The sequence below is a fragment of the Hypanus sabinus genome, chromosome 5 (assembly GCF_030144855.1).
Source record: "Hypanus sabinus isolate sHypSab1 chromosome 5, sHypSab1.hap1, whole genome shotgun sequence".
NCBI lineage: Eukaryota > Metazoa > Chordata > Chondrichthyes > Myliobatiformes > Dasyatidae > Hypanus > Hypanus sabinus.
In genome coordinates this window covers 56,370,896-56,388,694 of record NC_082710.1, presented here as the reverse complement: position 1 = coordinate 56,388,694, position 17,799 = coordinate 56,370,896, and the positions used below count along the sequence as shown (strand labels likewise).

General features: G+C 42.3%; 2 protein-coding genes across 6 annotated transcripts in view; one reads left to right on the top strand and one right to left on the bottom strand.

Moving 5' to 3' along the window:
* The window catches only part of plaa (phospholipase A2-activating protein), a 55,323-nt gene extending 42,514 nt beyond the window's left edge, over window positions 1-12,809 (bottom strand). Inside the window, exons 1-2 of one of the 2 annotated variants that reach the window (XM_059969985.1) lie at window positions 12,676-12,809; window positions 12,303-12,531 (exon numbers count right to left, since the gene is read on the bottom strand). In XM_059969985.1, coding sequence (XP_059825968.1) covers window positions 12,303-12,484 — 182 coding nt within the window. In that variant the 5' untranslated portion in view covers window positions 12,485-12,531; window positions 12,676-12,809. Of the gene's footprint in view, window positions 1-12,302; window positions 12,532-12,617 lie in introns of both variants that reach the window. The other variant, XM_059969984.1, reaches the window with a different exon arrangement.
* Window positions 12,797-17,799, top strand: part of spata6l (spermatogenesis associated 6-like) — a 100,755-nt gene continuing 95,752 nt past the window's right edge. For 3 of the 4 annotated variants that reach the window (XM_059969988.1, XM_059969986.1, XM_059969987.1), the window contains exons 1-2: window positions 12,797-12,936; window positions 13,585-13,649. In XM_059969988.1, the coding sequence (XP_059825971.1) occupies window positions 13,602-13,649 (48 nt within the window). In that variant the 5' untranslated portion in view covers window positions 12,797-12,936; window positions 13,585-13,601. Of the gene's footprint in view, window positions 12,937-12,964; window positions 13,048-13,584; window positions 13,650-17,799 lie in introns of those variants that run through there. The other variant, XM_059969989.1, reaches the window with a different exon arrangement.

Genomic DNA, 17,799 nt, shown 5'->3' with positions numbered 1-17,799 from the left:
CCCATCCCTTCCCACCGATCTCCCTCCTGGCACTTATCCTTGCAAGCGGAACAAGAGCTACACCTGCCCTTACACTTCCTTCCTCACCACCATTCAGGGCCCCAGACAGTCCTTTCAGGTGAGGTGACACTTCACCTGTGAGTCGGCTGGTGTGGTATACTGCGTCCGGTGCTCCCGGTGTGGTCTTTTATATATTGGTGAGACCCGACGCAGACTGGGAGACCATTTCGCTGAACACCTACGCTCTGTCCACCAGAGAAAGCAGGATCTCCCAGTGACCACACATTTTAATTCCACATCCCATTCCTATTCTGATATGTCTATCCATGGCCTCCTCTACTGTCAAGATGAAGCCACACTCAGGTTGGAGGAATAACACCTTACATACCAGCTGGGTAGCCTCCAACCTGATGGCATGAACATTGACTTCTCTAACTTCCATTAATGCCCCTCCCCTTCTTACCCCATCCCTGATATATTTAGTTTTTTTTCCCCTCTCTGCCCATCACTCTGCCTGTTCTCCATCTCCCTCTGGTGCTCCCCTCCCCCCTTCTTTCTCTGTAGGCCTCCCATCGCATGATCCTTTCCCTTCTCTAGCTCTGTATCCCTTTCGCCAATCACTTGTCTGGCTCTCAGCTTCACCCCACCCCCTCCAGTCTTCTCCTATCATTTCACATTTTCCCCTCCCCCCACTACTTTCAAATCTCTTACTATCTTTCCTTTCAGTTAGTCCTAATGAAGGGCCCAAAACATCGACAGCGCTTCTCCCTATAGATGCTGCCTGGCCTGCTGCGTTCCACCAGCATTTTGTGTGTGTTGCTTTAATTTCCAGCATCTGCAGATTTCCTCCTGTTTGCCTCAGTTAGCTGAAGTTTCATGGAAATGGTTAAATACATATAAAAAGATAAACTACTGTTTAACTAAGAAAGGTATTATGTATTTAAATTACAGAACTAAATAGAATACTACCAATGCTACTACGATACTATAAAGCTATGTATTAGTTCCTAATAGTTAGTGATGGAGTAATCCACCCAGTGTATAATGCTGTGTATCAAGTCTCCAGGGAGGAGAACTTTCAGTTAGTCCTAATGAAGGATCTCGACCCGAAACGTCGACAGCGCTTCTCCCTATAGATGCTGCCTGGCCTGCTGCGTTCCACCAGCATTTTGCATGTGTTGCTTGAATTTCTAGCATCTGCAGATTTCCTTGTGTTTGACACTTAATTCAACTGGTATTCCCACCAAGTCTGTTGGGGCAAAACTTACTTAGATATGAGAGTCCACTAAATCAAGGTAATTATAGATGGATGTACTGCCCAGTCCTTATCAGTTATTCCCTTTGCTAAGCCCTGACTTAATTACAGATGTTCATTCCTGTCCCTATCAGTGAATCCTCCCTTTCTCTAAACAAACGAAGGTACTTAGTTCAACTCTTGTGAAACCATAAGGCAAGATGTGTGTAACCAATAAACAGAATGCAACCCCCAGAACATAACAATCTCAGGAGACATCTGTTGAGTCGTTAATCTAAAACCAGCCTGCAGGTGGATTACTAGTGAAGGACAAGCAAAAGTTCGCACACTACCCAGAACAGAGCACACATAAGTTTGCACCCAACTTTAACCCGTTATTTACAAGAGTCCAAACATCATTTCTTACTTCCCCAATACCCTTAAAACTTCAACACGGCCACACAAGTTTATGTGTCTGACACTAGTTAGAAACTGTTCCAATTAAGCATCAGTGTCCCAAATAAACAGAGGGAATCCTGGCTATTTTCTTGATTAATTTTTATTCTTTAGAGTTGTCCCAAATATGTAGCTGCCCCAATTAACCAGAATGCACGTACATCCAAAAAATGCCTAAAACCCTTTTCAAGCTCTCAATCATTCGGTGTATATTGCTAATACAAAATATTAAATTTGGTTGATGCCATTATCTGGCTAGATAATAATTATGTCATAGATTGGTCTGCATGCTTGCAAACTCATGTTTTATTTAAACAAATTTCTCCATAATTTTCTCATTAAAAAATTGTTTACATAATTTCCCTCAATTTTAAATAAATGTCATCCAATGTAGTTTGTCCTAACTTGATTGTGAATATAAATTAAAACTTTGTTATCCACTGATCTACTATTTACAAATCTGATTCAGAAAAGGCATAAGTGTATATTTCATGATAAATTCTTTGTGATGCTTTAATGTAGCGGTTTTATCAAACTCGTGTTCACTTGACCCTGAACACCTAACAGTCAAATGCCATCCGTTCTATTTACCTAGAGTTCTCCTCTATAATCCTGACCACAGTTTAAGTACCTCCTGTAGCCGACTATAATCAACCGCTTGAGATACTGATGCCATCTCCAAACAAGAAACAGCCTATCATCACGCAATTCAAATCATAGACAGGAAACTCCAACCAGGCTAGTTTGTAGAAAACCCTACCCAATTACCATCAGCATCTCAGCTGCAGCAGCAGATGTCCTACCATTCTAAGCCCAGACCACATTTCAGTAAATCGGATTACTTAGCTGGCATTCTTCTTCCATACAGACAGAAGCTAAAGAGCAAAACTCCAGCGATTAGGACAACAAAGAGGTGGTTGCGGAAGTCAGAGGAGCAGCTAAGGGATTGCTTCAAGTTGGTGGACTGGGTCGTGTTCAAGGACTTATTTGTGAACCTGAATGAATACACCATGGTTGTCATGGGCTTTATTAAAACAGCTGTAGATGAGTACGTACTCCCAAAATCACTCAGAATCTTCCACAATCAGAAGCCTGGATAAACCATGAGATCCACAATCTGCTTGAAGCCAGTTCAGAGACATTCAAGTCTGGTGACCAAGAAAGCTGCAAGAGGCCCAGATACATTCTCCAGAAAACCATCTCATAGGTGAAGTGGCAATTCCAGACTAAACTTCAATCAATGAAGGATGCTCAACAGTTGTGACAGTTGTAGAAGACTATCACCTCTTATAAAGTAAAATCAAGTGATATAGGTGACAGTGGGGCTTCACTTCCAGGTGAGCTCAATACTTTCTAAGCTTGGTTTGACTGTCAATTATGAACTTGCTGGCCCCGATAAACTGAAAAGTTAGGGTCTCAGGACTGAATTCAAGGGTCAATCTGATTCCACTCACCTCTTCTGTGATGTTTACTCCTCTCTCTGAGGCGCTGAGACTGTTTCCGCTGCTATGCACTTCATGTCTGCGGACTTCGCAGCAAATTGCCCCACTGAGATCAAGATTATGGGCTCACTCCAGCTGTTCCAGGTTCCAGGTCTATGCACTCAATGTGGTTCAGAATGTTATTGCTTGCTTGTATTGAGCCATGTGCAAATTGGCACAGGGTTAAGAAGATTAATGAGTTAAATGCGTGATTAAAGGACTGGTATTGGAGAAGTGGGTTTGAATTCATGGGAAACTGGCACCAGTATTGAGGAAGGGGGATATTGTTCCATTGGGATGGGCTCCACCTGAACCATGATGGGACCTGGATCCTGGCGAATTGTGTAATTAGGGTTGTGGATAGGGCTTTAAATAAGGGGTTGGATTCAATAGATTGGAGTAGTATGGATAAAGTAAAAGAGAAAGATGTACATAAAAGCAAAAATTTAAAAAAAGAAAACTAAGGGTGGAGTGCAGAAAAGTCAAGAGCACAAGAGACAAAGATTACTAAATTTTAAAGGCGCAATAAGTGTAAGGGTACTTTACCTGAATACCTCTGGTATTCATAACAAGGTCAATGAACTTGTGGCACAGATCAATATAAAGGGGTATGATTTAGTGGCCACTACAAAAACGTGGTTGCAGGGTGGAGAGGATTGGGAATTAAATAAGCAAGGATATCAGGTAATACAGAAGGATAGGCAGGAAGGTAAGTGACGTGGGGTGCGCTTTTAATTAAGGATGAGATCGGAGCAATAATGAGGGATGACACAAGATCTAAGCAGCAGAATATTGAATCCATCTGGATAGAGTTTAGGAATAGTAAAGGGAAAAAAAATCACTGGTGGGATGGTGGGAGCCTATATAATTTATATAGGCCACTGAATAACAACACAACACAGGCAATAAACCAAGAAATATCTGATGCATGTAAAAATGGAACAGCAGTTACTGTGGGGAACTTGCACATAGATTGGGTGAATCAAGTTGGTCAAGGCAGCCATGAGGAGGACTTCATAAAATGCATACGATAGCTTTTTTAAACAGCAGGTTACTGAACTTATAATGGAACATGGTATCTTGGATCTGGTCTTGTGTAATGAGACAGGTAAAATTAGCAATCATCTTGAAGTGATCACAGTATGATTGAGTTTCTCATACAAATGGAGGGTGCAATATTCAATCTAAAACCGGTGTATTAAACCTAAACAAGGGAGGCTACAACAGGACAAGGGAGAAGTTGGATAGGGTAGATTGGGAACACAGGCTATATGACGGGAACGGTTGAAAAACAGAAGACTTTCAGAGATTTTTCACAGTGCTCAACAAAAGTATATTCCAGTTAAAAGCAAGGACAAAAAGGGTGTGACGAACTAGCCATGCATAACTAAAGGAGGGCATCAAACTAAAAGCTCATGTGTACAAAGTCGCCAAGAGTAGTGGGAAACTGGAAAAATGGGAAAACTTTAAAAAGCAACCAAGAATCACTAAGAACTAGCACAAAATATAAAAACGGATAGCAGAAGTTTTTACAATTATATAAAGCGAAAGAGAGTGGCCAAAGAGAACACAAGTCCTATGGAGGACAAGATGGGGGAATTAATATTGGATAATGAGGAAATGGCCGAGGCTTTGAATGACAATTTGCGTCGACTTTCACAGTGGAGGACACGTCTAACATGCCAAAGAGAGATGACATGGATGCGATGGGAGGCGAGGACCTTGATAAAAAAGCTATCACTAAAGAGGTAGTGCAGAGCAAACTTGTGGGCCTAAAGACAGACAAGTCCCCTGGTCCTGCTGGAATACATTCCAAGGGATTGAAAGAAATGGCAGGGGTTATTGTTGAGACTTTGGTAATAATGTACCAAAATTCGCTGAACTCTGGGCAGGTCCCAGCAGACTGGAAGGCAAATGTCATGCCACTGTTCAAAAAAGGATGTAGGCAAAAGGCACATAACTATAAGCCAGTTGCTTAATATCTGCAGTTGGGAAAATCCTCAAAACTATCATTAAAGAAGAAATAGTGAGGCATCTGGAAATAAATGGATCCATCATGCAGCACAGATTCAGCAAAGGCAGGTCCTGTTTGATAAACTTACCACAGTTCTTTGAGGATACAGCATAACAAGTGCAGTAGTTGGAGGGGAACAGATGGACATTATTTACTTGGATTTCCAGAAAGTGTTCGATTAAGGTGCCACATAAAAGACTTATCAGTAAGGATGCAGAGAGTTGGGGGTGATATAGTAGCATGGTTAGAGGATTGGTTAACCTATAAAAAGCACAGAGATGGGATACATGGGCTTTTCAATGGTTGGCAATCAGTGTTGAGTGGTGTGCCACAGGGGTCAGTGTTGGCCCCACAGATGTTCGGGATACACATTAATGATCTGGAAGAGGGGACCAAGTGTAGTGTATCTAAGTTTGCTGATGACACTAAATTGAGTGGTATAGCAAATTGTGCAGAGATATAGTTAGGTTAAATGAGTGGGCAAGGGCCTGGCAGATGGAGTACAATGTTGGTAAATGCAAAGTCATCCACTTTTGAAGGAAAAATGGAAGATCAGATTATTACTTAAATGATAAAAGATTGCAGCATGCTACTGTACAGAGGGACTTGGGAGTGCTGGTGCATGAATTACAAAAGTTTGCTTCGCAGGTGCAGCAGGCTATTAAGAAGGCAAATGGAATGTTGGCCTTCAATGGTAGAGGATTAAATTTAAGAGCAGGGTGGTTATGCTGCAACTGTATATGATACTAGTGAGGCCACATCTGGACTACTGTGTGCAGTTCTGGTCTCCTTACTTGAGGAAGGATACACTAGCTTTGGAGGTGGTGTAGAGCAGGTTCACCAAAATGGTTCCAGAGATGAGGGGGTTAGACTATGAGGAACAATTAAGTCACCTGGAATTGTACTCGCTGGAATTCAGAAGAATGAGAGGGGATCTTATAGAAATGTATAAAATTATGAAAGGGATAGATAAGATAGAGGCAGGAAAGTTGTTTCTACAGATAGGTGAGAAACAAACTAGGGGACATAGCCTCAAGATTCAGTGGAGTAAATTTTGGACAGAGATGAGGAGGAACTGTTTTTCCCCAAAGAGTGGCGAATCTATGAAATTCTCTGCCCAATGAAGCAGTGGCGGCTATCTCAGTAAATATATTCAAGGCAATGTTAGACAGATTTTTGCACAGTAGGGGATTTAAGGGTTATGGGGAATAGGCAGGTAGGTGGAGATGAGTCCATGGTCAGATCAGCCATGATCTTATTGAATGGCAGAGCAGGCTCGACCGGCCAGGTCTATTCCTACTCCTATTTCTTATGATCTTATGATTTTTTTTTCCCTCTTTCTCTGCACATTAAGTGTCTTTTTTTCAAATTGGGTTATTTTGGGTATCTTGCTTTGTGGCAGCCTATAAGCAGACAAATCTCAAGGTTGTATAATTTATACATTCTTTGAAAATAAATGCACTTTGAATGAACTCCCACAGCCCTAATGATCCTGTGATTTCAGTCTCTGAGGCTAACGTATAAGCAAATTTCAGGAGAGTGAACCAACAAAAAGCATCTGCCCCAGGTGGGGTAACTGGCTACGTACAAAATACAGGTGCTGATCAACTGGCTGGCGTGTTCACTCAGATCTTTAACCTCTTGCTTCTGCAGTCTGGGTTACCCAACTGCTTTACGCATGCTTCAATTACACCAGTGCCTAAGAACGTGGTAACCTACCTCAATGACTATCATCCAGTAGTGATGAAGTAGTTTTTTTACATCCACAGTGATGAAGTGTTTTGAGAGGTTGGTGATGAAACATATCAACTCCTGCCTGAGAAGCAACTTGGATCTGCTCTAATTTGCCTACCAAAGCAACAAGTTCACAGAAGATGCCATCTCATTGCCTCTTCACTCAACCCTGGAAAATTTGCACAGCAAAGATGCATACATCAGGATGTTCCTTATCGACTACAGCTCAGCATCCATCACCATCATCATCTCAAAACTAATCAATAAGCTTCAAGATCTTGGCCTTAATACCTCTTCATGCAATTGAAATCCTCGATTTCCTCACTTACAGACCCCATTCAGTTCTGATGGGTATAATTGCCTCCATTATCTCCACCAGCACAGGTGTACCGCAGGACTGTGTGCTTAGCTCCCTGCTCTACTCGTTTTACACTTATTACTGTGTAAATGATGCTTCAGTGCCATATTTAAGTTTGCTGACAGCACCACCATCGTAGACAGAATCAAAGGTGGCAATGAATCAGAATTTAGGAAGGAACGAAAATCTGACTGAGTGGTACTCAATATCAACAAAACCAAGGAGCTGATTATTGAATTAACAAAAAGGAAACCAGAAGTCCATGAACGTGTCCTCATCAGAGGATCAGAAGGAGAAAGAGGCTCAACAATTTTAAATTCCTTAGTGTTATTATTTCAGAAGACTTGTCCTGGGCCCAGCACACAAGTACAACTGCAAGGTACACTGCTACAGTTGCAAAAAAGTGTATGAACCCTTTGCAATTACCTGTTTATTTGCATTAATTACTCATAAAATGTGGGCTGAAAAGTCCAATTGTTTGTGTGTTACTAGTTTAGGCAGATTGTGTTTGTCTACTATGGTGACTTAGATGAAGATCAGACCACATTTTATGAGTAATTAATGCAGAAAACCATGTAATTGCAAAGGGTCCACAAACGTTTTGTTGCAACTGTATTTTCTTAAGAGTTTGCAAAGATTCAGCCTAACATCTAAAACTGACAAACTTCTAAATGTGTAGTGGAGAGTATCTTAACTGGCTGCATCACAGCCTGGTATGGAAACACCAATGTCCTCAAACAGAAAATCCTGTAAAAAGTAGTGGATATGGCCCAGTCCATCATGGGTAAAGCCCACTCCACAAAACACTGTCCCCAGAAAACAGCTTCCATCATCAGGGACCCTCACCTCCCAGAACATGCCCTCTTTTTGTTGCTGCCATCAGGAAGGTGGTATAGGCTCAGGAACAGTTATTACCCCTCAATCATGAGGCTCTTGAACCAAAAGGGTTAACTTCACTCAACTTTACTTGCTCCATCATTGAAATGTTCCCACAATCCATTGACCCACTTTCAAGGACTCTTTATCCCATGTTCTTAATATTTATTGTTTATTTATTATTATCATCTCTTTCTTTTTGCATTTACACAGTTTGCTGTCTTTTGCACACTTAAGTCAGTGTGGTCTATAATGGACTTGAGAATGCCCACAAGAATATGAATCTCAGGGTTGTATATGGTGACATATGTACTTTGATCATAAATTTACTCTGAACTTCACAGTTTTCCCCACCAGTGGCTTTTCTTTTAGTTCCTTGCAGGTTTCAATAAAATGTGATAGGTTAATAATCTAATGTATTTCTAAGAATTCTTTTTGCAGTCAACTCCCAATGTAACAGAACTCTAAAATAATCCTGAACTCATGATGGACAACTGGAAATGATCATTTTCAACAATTAAAAGTTTTAATTTATGCATTTAAATTGTTATTCTTCAAAGTCCATCGAGATTGTATTACAAAACTTTAAACACGTTATTGTGTTCAGTTCTGTTCATTGTATTATGGAAAGGATATGGAAGCTTTCGAGAGGGTACAGAGGAGATTTACCAGAATGTTGCCTGCATTAAAGAACACGTCTTCTGAGGGAAGGCCGAGTGAGCTCGGAATTTTCTCTTTGGAGCAAAGGAGAATGAGGATGAAGTGCACATAATGGTAGGACTCTTGGATAGTGTGGATTGCCAGCATCGTTTTCCCTAGGGCAGCAACAATGAATACTACAGGGCATCATTTTAAAGTGAATGTTGGGGAGATATCAGAAGTAGTTTGTTTTTTTTAAGATGCACAGAGAATGGTAGGTATCTAGAACACTGCTAAGTGTACTAGTTTTGGCTGATAACTTAGGCACATTTAATAGACACTTGAATTGGAACATGGATGAAAGAAAAATGAAGTGTTATGGGCTGTGTAGGAAGGAATTGATCTTAGATTGATCTTGGAATGGGCTACAAGGTCCTTAGGCCACAGTACAGTACTGTGCTATACTGTTCGATGTACAATGCAACTCAGAGACAGAGGAAATCAGACATGAATAATTGGTTCTTCTAATGCTTTATGGACAGAAATCACTGATATTTGAAAGGCAAGAGAATCCATCAAGATTATAAATAGGTGTAACAAAAAGAAATAACATGAGCTCAAACATCAGGCAAGGGAATAAAATACTCAAATGAAGTATCAACAACCATTTACTGTGCTTGGTCATCTTAATTCCTAGGCAGTATCAAAAGTCAAAATCTTTTTATAGCCAAATTACAGTTGGCCCTCCTTATCCAGGACACCCCCCCCCCCACCCCCGTGGATGCTAAAGTCCCTTATTTTCCCTGTCTCAATGCTGTCTCTGCTGTGAGCAATACCGTATCTCCCGCCTAGGTAGCCTCCTTCCTGCCGGCATGAACATCCAACTCACTGACCTTGGTTGATACCCCTGCCCCCCACCCTTACCCCCATCCCTATCTATTATAGTCTGGTTCTCTTTCTCTCTCTTCCCCCCCCCCCCTATAATCTCTCCCCCAACCCTACCTTTCTTTTTCTTTTATTTCCCATAATTCTCCACCTTCCCCCAGCCCATTTCCTTCCAGCCTATCACTTCCCAGCTCTCTACTTTATCCCTCCTCCCACTTCTTATCCCCCCTCGACCATACCATGTAACTTCACTCCTGATGAAGGGTTTCGGCCCAAAACGTCGTTCTTACCTCCTCCCATAGATGCTGTCTGGCCTGCTGAGTTCTGCCAGCATTTTGTGTTTTTTTTTTATTTCCAGCATCTGCAGATTCACTCGTGCAAGATTTAAGCTGTTGAGTTTTCACTGTATTATTACTAGCAAATCTTTCCTTGGGAGGGAAATCAGAAATGTTCCTGATGCTGTCACTAGAGCTTTTATTAATGGAGAATGAAGAACCTATTCTTGTGTTAAATATTAACATATCATTTGACCTCCATAACAGTTACAGATCCTGCAGATAACTTTTCAGAAATTCATGTACAAGCAGTCCTGATCACCAAAACCATTCAATTTTTGAGAAATACCCCATTTCTATTCTATCACATTTTTCCATATTATGTACTAAGTGTCTAGACTTTACGTAACCACTTGAGACTATCTGCATCCCCTAGGCCTTTCTGTATCTTTCTGCTGTCTCTTTACAGTCTGGAAATACTTCTCCTTTGAATTTGCAATCCATCTCTTTTATAAAGACTTCATTCCAAACGGTTTCTACTACTAACCTGTGAACGCATTCCACGTGAAAATATAAATTTCCTAATTTGATCTTTGATTATTTTAATCTGCAAATTATATTCTGTACATCCAAGTTATAAATACTTATTTGGGAAAGTTGTGATCCCAGGTTAGATGCAATGATGATCATTCCCAAATGAAATCAGAAGTCACCATCTTAAAATAAGAAATTTGTCATTCAAGACAGTAGGGAGAAGAGATTTTTCTCCACCCAGAGGATAGTGAATCTTGATATTCTCTACTCAGGAGGGCTGTGGACACTTAATTAGATTTTGAATATTTAGGTTATTAAAATTTTGTATTGGAAAGAGACTTGAAGCAAAACATCAGCCACAATCTCATTGAAAGACAAAACTGGCCCAGCTGCTGCTTCTTTCTTACATCATATGAAAATGTCCAATGTAAAAATCATAAAAAAATTCCACTTCTGACAACATATCCCCTTTCTCAATCTCTCTCTTTCCATCTCTGGCAACTAATTATCAACTGACATTTTTATAAACCTACCTGTTCCCACGGTTATCTTGATGGTACCTCTTCCCATACTGTCCTCTGCAAAAATACTATCCCTTTTCTCAGTTCCTTCATCTCCACATCTATTCCGAGGATATGGCTTCCTTTCCAGAATATCAGCGATGTCCTCTTTCTTCAAAAAACGGTGTTTCCCTTCCCCCCACCACTGATGCTACCCTCACCCACATCTCCTCCATTTCCTGAACATCCATGCTCACTCCATGTTCCTGCCACCTAGCAGTCATAGTTCCTCCTGTCCTCACCTACTACCTCATGAGCCTCTGCACCCAATACATCATCCTTCACAACTTCCACCATGTCCAAAGAGATCCTACAAACAAATACATCTTTACCTCTCCTCCTCTTCTCTGTTTCCATCAGGGATCGCTCTCTCTATGATCCTTCGTCCATTCACCCCTCCCCACTAACCTCCCTCCCGTCACTTATCCTGCAAATGGCCAAAGTGCTACACCTGCCCATTAACCTCTTCCCTCACCTCCACTCAGGGCCATAAACAGCCCTTCCAGCTATGACAACACTTCACCTGCGAATCTGCTGGGGTCATCTATTGCATCCAATGCTCCTGATGCGGTCTCCTCTACCCTGGTGAGACCCCTAAATTGGAGGGCCGCTTCATTGAGCACCTCCGCTCCATACGCCAAAATAGAACGTCCCAGAATTAATTCCAATTCCCATTCCAAGATGACAACACCTTATATTCCGTCTGGGTAGACTCCAACCGCATGATTTCTCCTTCCGCTAATTTCTCCCTCTCCCTCTTCTATTCCACACTCCGGCCTCTTACCTCTTCCCACTTATCATTTCCCCCGGTGCCCTTCCTCCTTTCCCTTTCTCCTGTGGTCCACTCTCCACTCCTAACAAATTCCTTCCTCTCCAGCCCTTTGCTTTTCCTACCCACCTGGCTTCATCTATCACTTTCTAGCTATCATCCTTCCCTTGCCCCACTTTTTTATTTCAACATCTTCACCCCTCCTTTCCAATCCCGAAGAAGGGTCTCGGCCCGAAACATCGACTTTCATTTCCATAGATGCCGCCTGACAATTTGTGTGTGCTACTTTGAATTTCCAGCATTGCAAACTTTCTTGATTTTTCCGAATAAAGTCACCTTACTTGCTCACTTGAAGACAAAGGTTGCAATTAAACAGCCAACTATGACTGAGATTAAAACCGCTCCCTCCTTTGCTCATCTTGTCAAGTCATTAAAGTCGCGCCTCAGCAATGGCGGAACCTCGGCGATTTGCTGGTTTATTTCTTACCCGTTAGGCAGCCACACCCGCGCGGTGCGGTCTCTTGATACCGACACGAAAGCTCCTACGGGGAACAAGGTGGCCACCAGCCCCCGCACGTCCATTTCGTGCCCGACTAGCGAACAGCTCAATCTATAACCTGACGACGCCATGTCGGCCGCACTGCCTCCTCGGCCCGGCAGTAGCGCCATTGCATTGTGGGGCGAAGGTGGGTGAAGGAAGGCGATCAAAACTTTTCCTTTAAGAAAACGAAATATCTAACTAGAGTGGGAATTATAAGTTACTGCTATACATATACATTTAAAAGTAATAAACAAAACCTACGCTGTCCATTATCAACGTGTAAAGGGCAGGTCAGAGGTACGTCGCCATGGTAACCAACCTCAAAGCGCGGTGATCCTCACTGCCCGGGCCAGAGCAAGATGGTCATTTAATTCTGGTTTGGAAATAAAGTAATCGAGAACTGGAGCCGGCAGTTTGTTGTCTGATCGAACAATTTCGTGCTCAGGGCAAAGCATAGGAAGAGAGGAAGAAGCGGGTGTCTTTGCCCTGCACCGCGACATCTACAGGAGTGGATGACCAAGAGCAGCGATCGGCGTCCCGGTCCCGGCCCCGGCCCCGGCCCCCTGACCGAATGTGAGAGGTAAGAGGTGGAGCCCGGTTCGCAGAAGGATCCGAGTTTCCCAGCACCCTTGTGAATGCTGATTAGGCGATGCTATGTGCCCGTGGTGCTGCTGCAAGTTTTATTGCACCTGTGCGTACATATTTTTGAACATATGGCAATAAACTTGACTTTGACAAATGAATCCAAAACGACCAGGGAATGCTCAAGAGGTCGGTTAACATTTGTGCCGAGAGAGGAAGAGTCGATCCTCTAGCAAACTTGTAGTGAAATGACATGATCATTTATTTTAATTGTGTAGGCTGAGAACTCTTTCTGTTGGAATTTTCCTGATGTTGTGCCCGGGTCCACGGTCTCAGTTGTCAAAGGTTGTCAAGTCTCAGAAATAATTTTAACTGTTAATCTGGTTACTCTCGTTTCTCTATATAAAATTAGATGATAGTAAGGTCACAATAAATAAGAAACATCTGCCGCAGGATCCTTGCGTTATTTTTCACTTGTTGGAGTTGTTTCACTTTCTTGATGTTCAGATTATACCAGGCGTGTCTAAATCACCAAGGAAACGTGACGCTCTCCGAAGCGGCGGTGAATGCATCAAGCAGTTAGTTGTAATTCAGCAAATAGTTACTGCAGTTTGTAGCTCAACTTATTTTTTTGTTATTGATCCAGACTGGTGAATCTGGAAAATGCCTCAAAAAGTTCTCAAGTGCATAATTCAACTTGAAATCCACGCGGTAAGATATCTCTTGTCAACTCTTTAGTCCGAACAAATTTAAAATATTACAGTCGCAACGTAATCGTATACTTAGTCGATGAATTATCTCATATTTAAGTATCAACGTGTACGCAAAAGTCGTCAATGTTGTGATTCCCTTTGTGAGAACGCTATGCCAGCACAGGAGATGACCCGGAATATTGAAAACGTTGATAACCCAGAAATTCCCTTTAACACAATCATACCAGTTTTTCTCCACAAACTTACAAATTGTTTCCCCGTTAGCACAGCCTTTCCTATAGTTTATATTTTAAACTGTAGGTTATGATATAAACTTTCTCATGGGTTTATTTTTGCCACTGGCTCATATTTCACAATGAAGTGCCTTTACGCTTTTGTTTTAAGTTTTTCAGTGCAAGAAACCCAGGGTGTTGTCCGTGATGTGCTAAACGTGGCAACCTCTTTCACTGCAAGCCTGTGAAATTTGCACTTTTTCAGGTTCATGGGGAATACTGAGGTTATACCAAGAACAAGCAATTTAACCTTATTGTTTAAAACGGCCGAACCTGCCGTAAACCAATCACACCTGTAGAAGTAAACTCATTGTGCTTTATATTTATGCTCATACTAAGCAGAATTCACCGATCGGCAGTTCTCCGGTTTAAGATCGAATGCAAAGATGAGTCCTTGGTTACTCACGCACCATGTAAACAGTATAATCATTGGAAGCCAAGATGATCCGAAGCATGGTGTGCTAGTGAATTTAAATAGCTGTAATAACGAACTCCAAATTTCAGCAATAGATACCACTACATATGTAGAAAGTTGGCTCATCAGTCGCTTACTAGTGTCTCGAGTGGATTGGCTACACCCCAGAGAGTACATAATACACCACAGGAGCAATTTTGTTTTCATATCCTTGGCTAAGAACACTTGATTCCTCCTATAAGGGAATTATAATCTTCCAAAACCAAGTCCCACTCTGATCATAACTAGTCTGACTGGGTATATTCCTGATTTATTCAGAGGATAAGAATAACAACTTGTTTATATTATTAAAAATGCAAAACTGGAATTCATAATCATCCAATCACACTTGATAATGCAGTAGCACATACTCTGTTAAACTCATTGGTATTATTCCATAAAGGTATTGTTAACTCTAGGTAACAGTATCTCATTATCAGGTTTATATCTTGTGTCTACTTCACAAAAACTGTGACAGCGGTTTTAAATTGCTAGAACTAGATTGACAACTGCATCAGTGAAAAGTCAGACGTGCTAGAACATGGAATTTCAATTTTATAAATGGAGAACAATGGAGTCAAAGATATCCAGTTGTGTATTTTTAAAATACACACATTTGTTTTATTAGTCGATACTCGATTGTGGTGGACAGTAGAATACGAAAAGTGGCCAACTTTGCTTCTACTGATCATATAAAATGAATTTTCTCTTTCTTGCATTTGGGGACCATAAATGGATGTTTTATTAATATTGTTGTCCTCACAAATGACCAGAGAGATGGTAGGTATAGGAACATAGAAAGTCTACAGCACATTACAGGCCCTTCAGCCCACAATGTTATGCCAACCATTCTCTAGAAGCTCTAGAATCTCCAAATACTCTAGAAGCTGCTTAGAATTTCCCTACTGCATAGTCTATTTTTCTAAGCTCCATGTATCTATCTAAGAGACTCTTAAAAGATCCTGTTGTATCCGTCTCTACCTCCTTCACTGGCAGTGCAGTCCATGTACCCACCACTCTCTGTGTGGAAAAACTTACCCCTGACATCCCCTTGATACCTATTTCCAAGCACCTTAAAACTATGCCCCCTCATGTTAGCCATTTCAGCCCCGGAAAAAAGCCTCTAACTATCTACATGATCAATGCTCCTCATCATCTTACACATGCCTATCAGGTCACCTCTCATCCTCTGTTGTTCCAAGGAGAAAAGGCCAAGTTCACTCAACCTATTCTCATAAGGCATGCTCTCCAATCCAGGCAACATCCTTGTAAATCTCCTCTCTACTCTTTCTGTAAGTATCCACAAACTTGCTGGAATGAGGTGACGAGAATTGAACACTGTACTACAAGCAGGGTCTAACTAAGGTCTAGTATAGCTGTAATATTACCTCATGGCTCTTGAACTCAATGCCACGGTTGATGAATGCCAGCACATCATACGCCTTTTTAACAATACTGTCAACCTATGCAACAGCTTTGGACATGGACCCCAAGATCTCGCTAATCCTCCACACTATCAAAAGTATTACCATTTATATTATCACACACACAAAATGCTGGTAGAACACAGCAGGCCAGGCAGCATCTATAGGGAGAAGCGCTGTCGACGTTTCAGGCCACGACCCTTCATCAGGAGCACCAGAGGGAGATGGAGAACAGGCAAACAACCAAATATGTCAGGAATGGGGTAAGAAGGGCAGGAGGGGCATACAAGGGTAAGTGCCAGGAGGGAGATCGGTGGGAAGGGATGGGGGAGACGAGTGGACAAGGGAGTCGCGTAGGGAGCGACTGGCACTTATCCTTGTAAACGGAACAAGTGATACCCCTGCCCTTACACTTCCTCCCTCACCACCATTCAGGGCCCCAGACAGCCCTTCCAGGTGAGGCGACACTTCACCTGTGAGTCGGCTGGTGTGGTATACTGCATCCGGTGCTCCTGATGTGGCCTTTTATATATTGGCAAGACCCCGACGCAGACTGGGAGACCGTTTCGTGGAACATCTACGCTTGGTCCACCAGAAAAAGCAGGATCTCCCAGTGGCCCCACATTTTAATTCCACGTCCCATTCCCATTCTGATATGTCTATCCATGGCCTCCTCTATTGTCAAAATGAATCCAAACTCAGGTTGGAGGAACAACACCTTATATACCGGCTGGGTAGCCTCCAACCTGATGGCATGAACATTGACTTTTCTAACTTCCGTTAATGCCCCTCCTCCCCTTCTTACCCCATCCCTGACATATTCAGTTGTTTGCCTGTTCTCCATCTCTCTCTGGTGCTCCCCCCACTCCTTTCTTTCTCCTGTGGCCTCCCGTCCCATGATCCTTTCCCTTCTCCAGCTCTGTATCACTTTTGCCAATCACCTTTCCAGCTCCTAGCTTCATCCCACCCCCTCCGGTCTACTCCTATCATTTCACATTTCCCCCTCCCCCCTCTACTTTCAAATCTCTTACTATCTTTCCTTTTGGTTAGTCCTGACGAAGGGTCTTGGCCCGAAACATCGACAGCGCTTCTCCCTATAGATGCTGCCTGGCCTGCTGTGTTCTACCAGCATTTTGTGTGTGTTGTTGTTTGAATTTCCAGCATCTGCAGATTTCCTCGTGTTTACCATTTATATTATATTCTGTCTTTAAATTTGACCTGCCAAAATGAACCACTTCACATTTATCTGGCTGGAACTCCATCTGCCTCTTCTCAGCCCTGCTCTGCATCCTATCAATAGTGCGCTGCAAACTTTGATAACTCTCCAGACTATCCACAACACCCCCAACTTTTGTGTCATCAGCAAACTTACCAACCCACTCTTCTACTTCCTCATCCAGATCATTTATAAAATCACAAAAGTGGGGGTCCCAGAGTAGATCCCTGAAGAACACCAGTGGTCACTGTCCTCCATGCAGAATACGAACCATCCACAACCACCCTTTGCCTTCTGTCAGCAAACCAATTTAGGATCTACAAAGCAAGGTCTCCTTGGATCCCATGCCTCATTACTTTCTGAATGAGCCTCGCATGGGGGACCTTATCAGATGCCTTACTGAAATCCATATACACTACATCCACTGCTCTACATTCATCAATGTGTTTTGTTACATCCTCAAGGAATTCAATCATGCTCGTAAGGCACGACCTCCCCCTAACAAAGCCATGCTGACTATCCCTAACCATATTATGCCTCTCCAAATACTTATAACTCCTGCCTGTCAGGATCTTCTGCAACAACTTGACCACTACTGAAGTAAGACTCTATAGTCTATAATTTCCTGGATTATCTCTCATCCTTTTCTTGAACAAGGGTACAACGTTTGCAACCTTCCAATCCTCTGGTACTTCTCTTGTCCCTACTGATGATGCAAAGATAAAACCAGAGGCTCAGCAATCTCCTCCTTCACTTTCCACAGTAGCCTGGGGTATATCTCG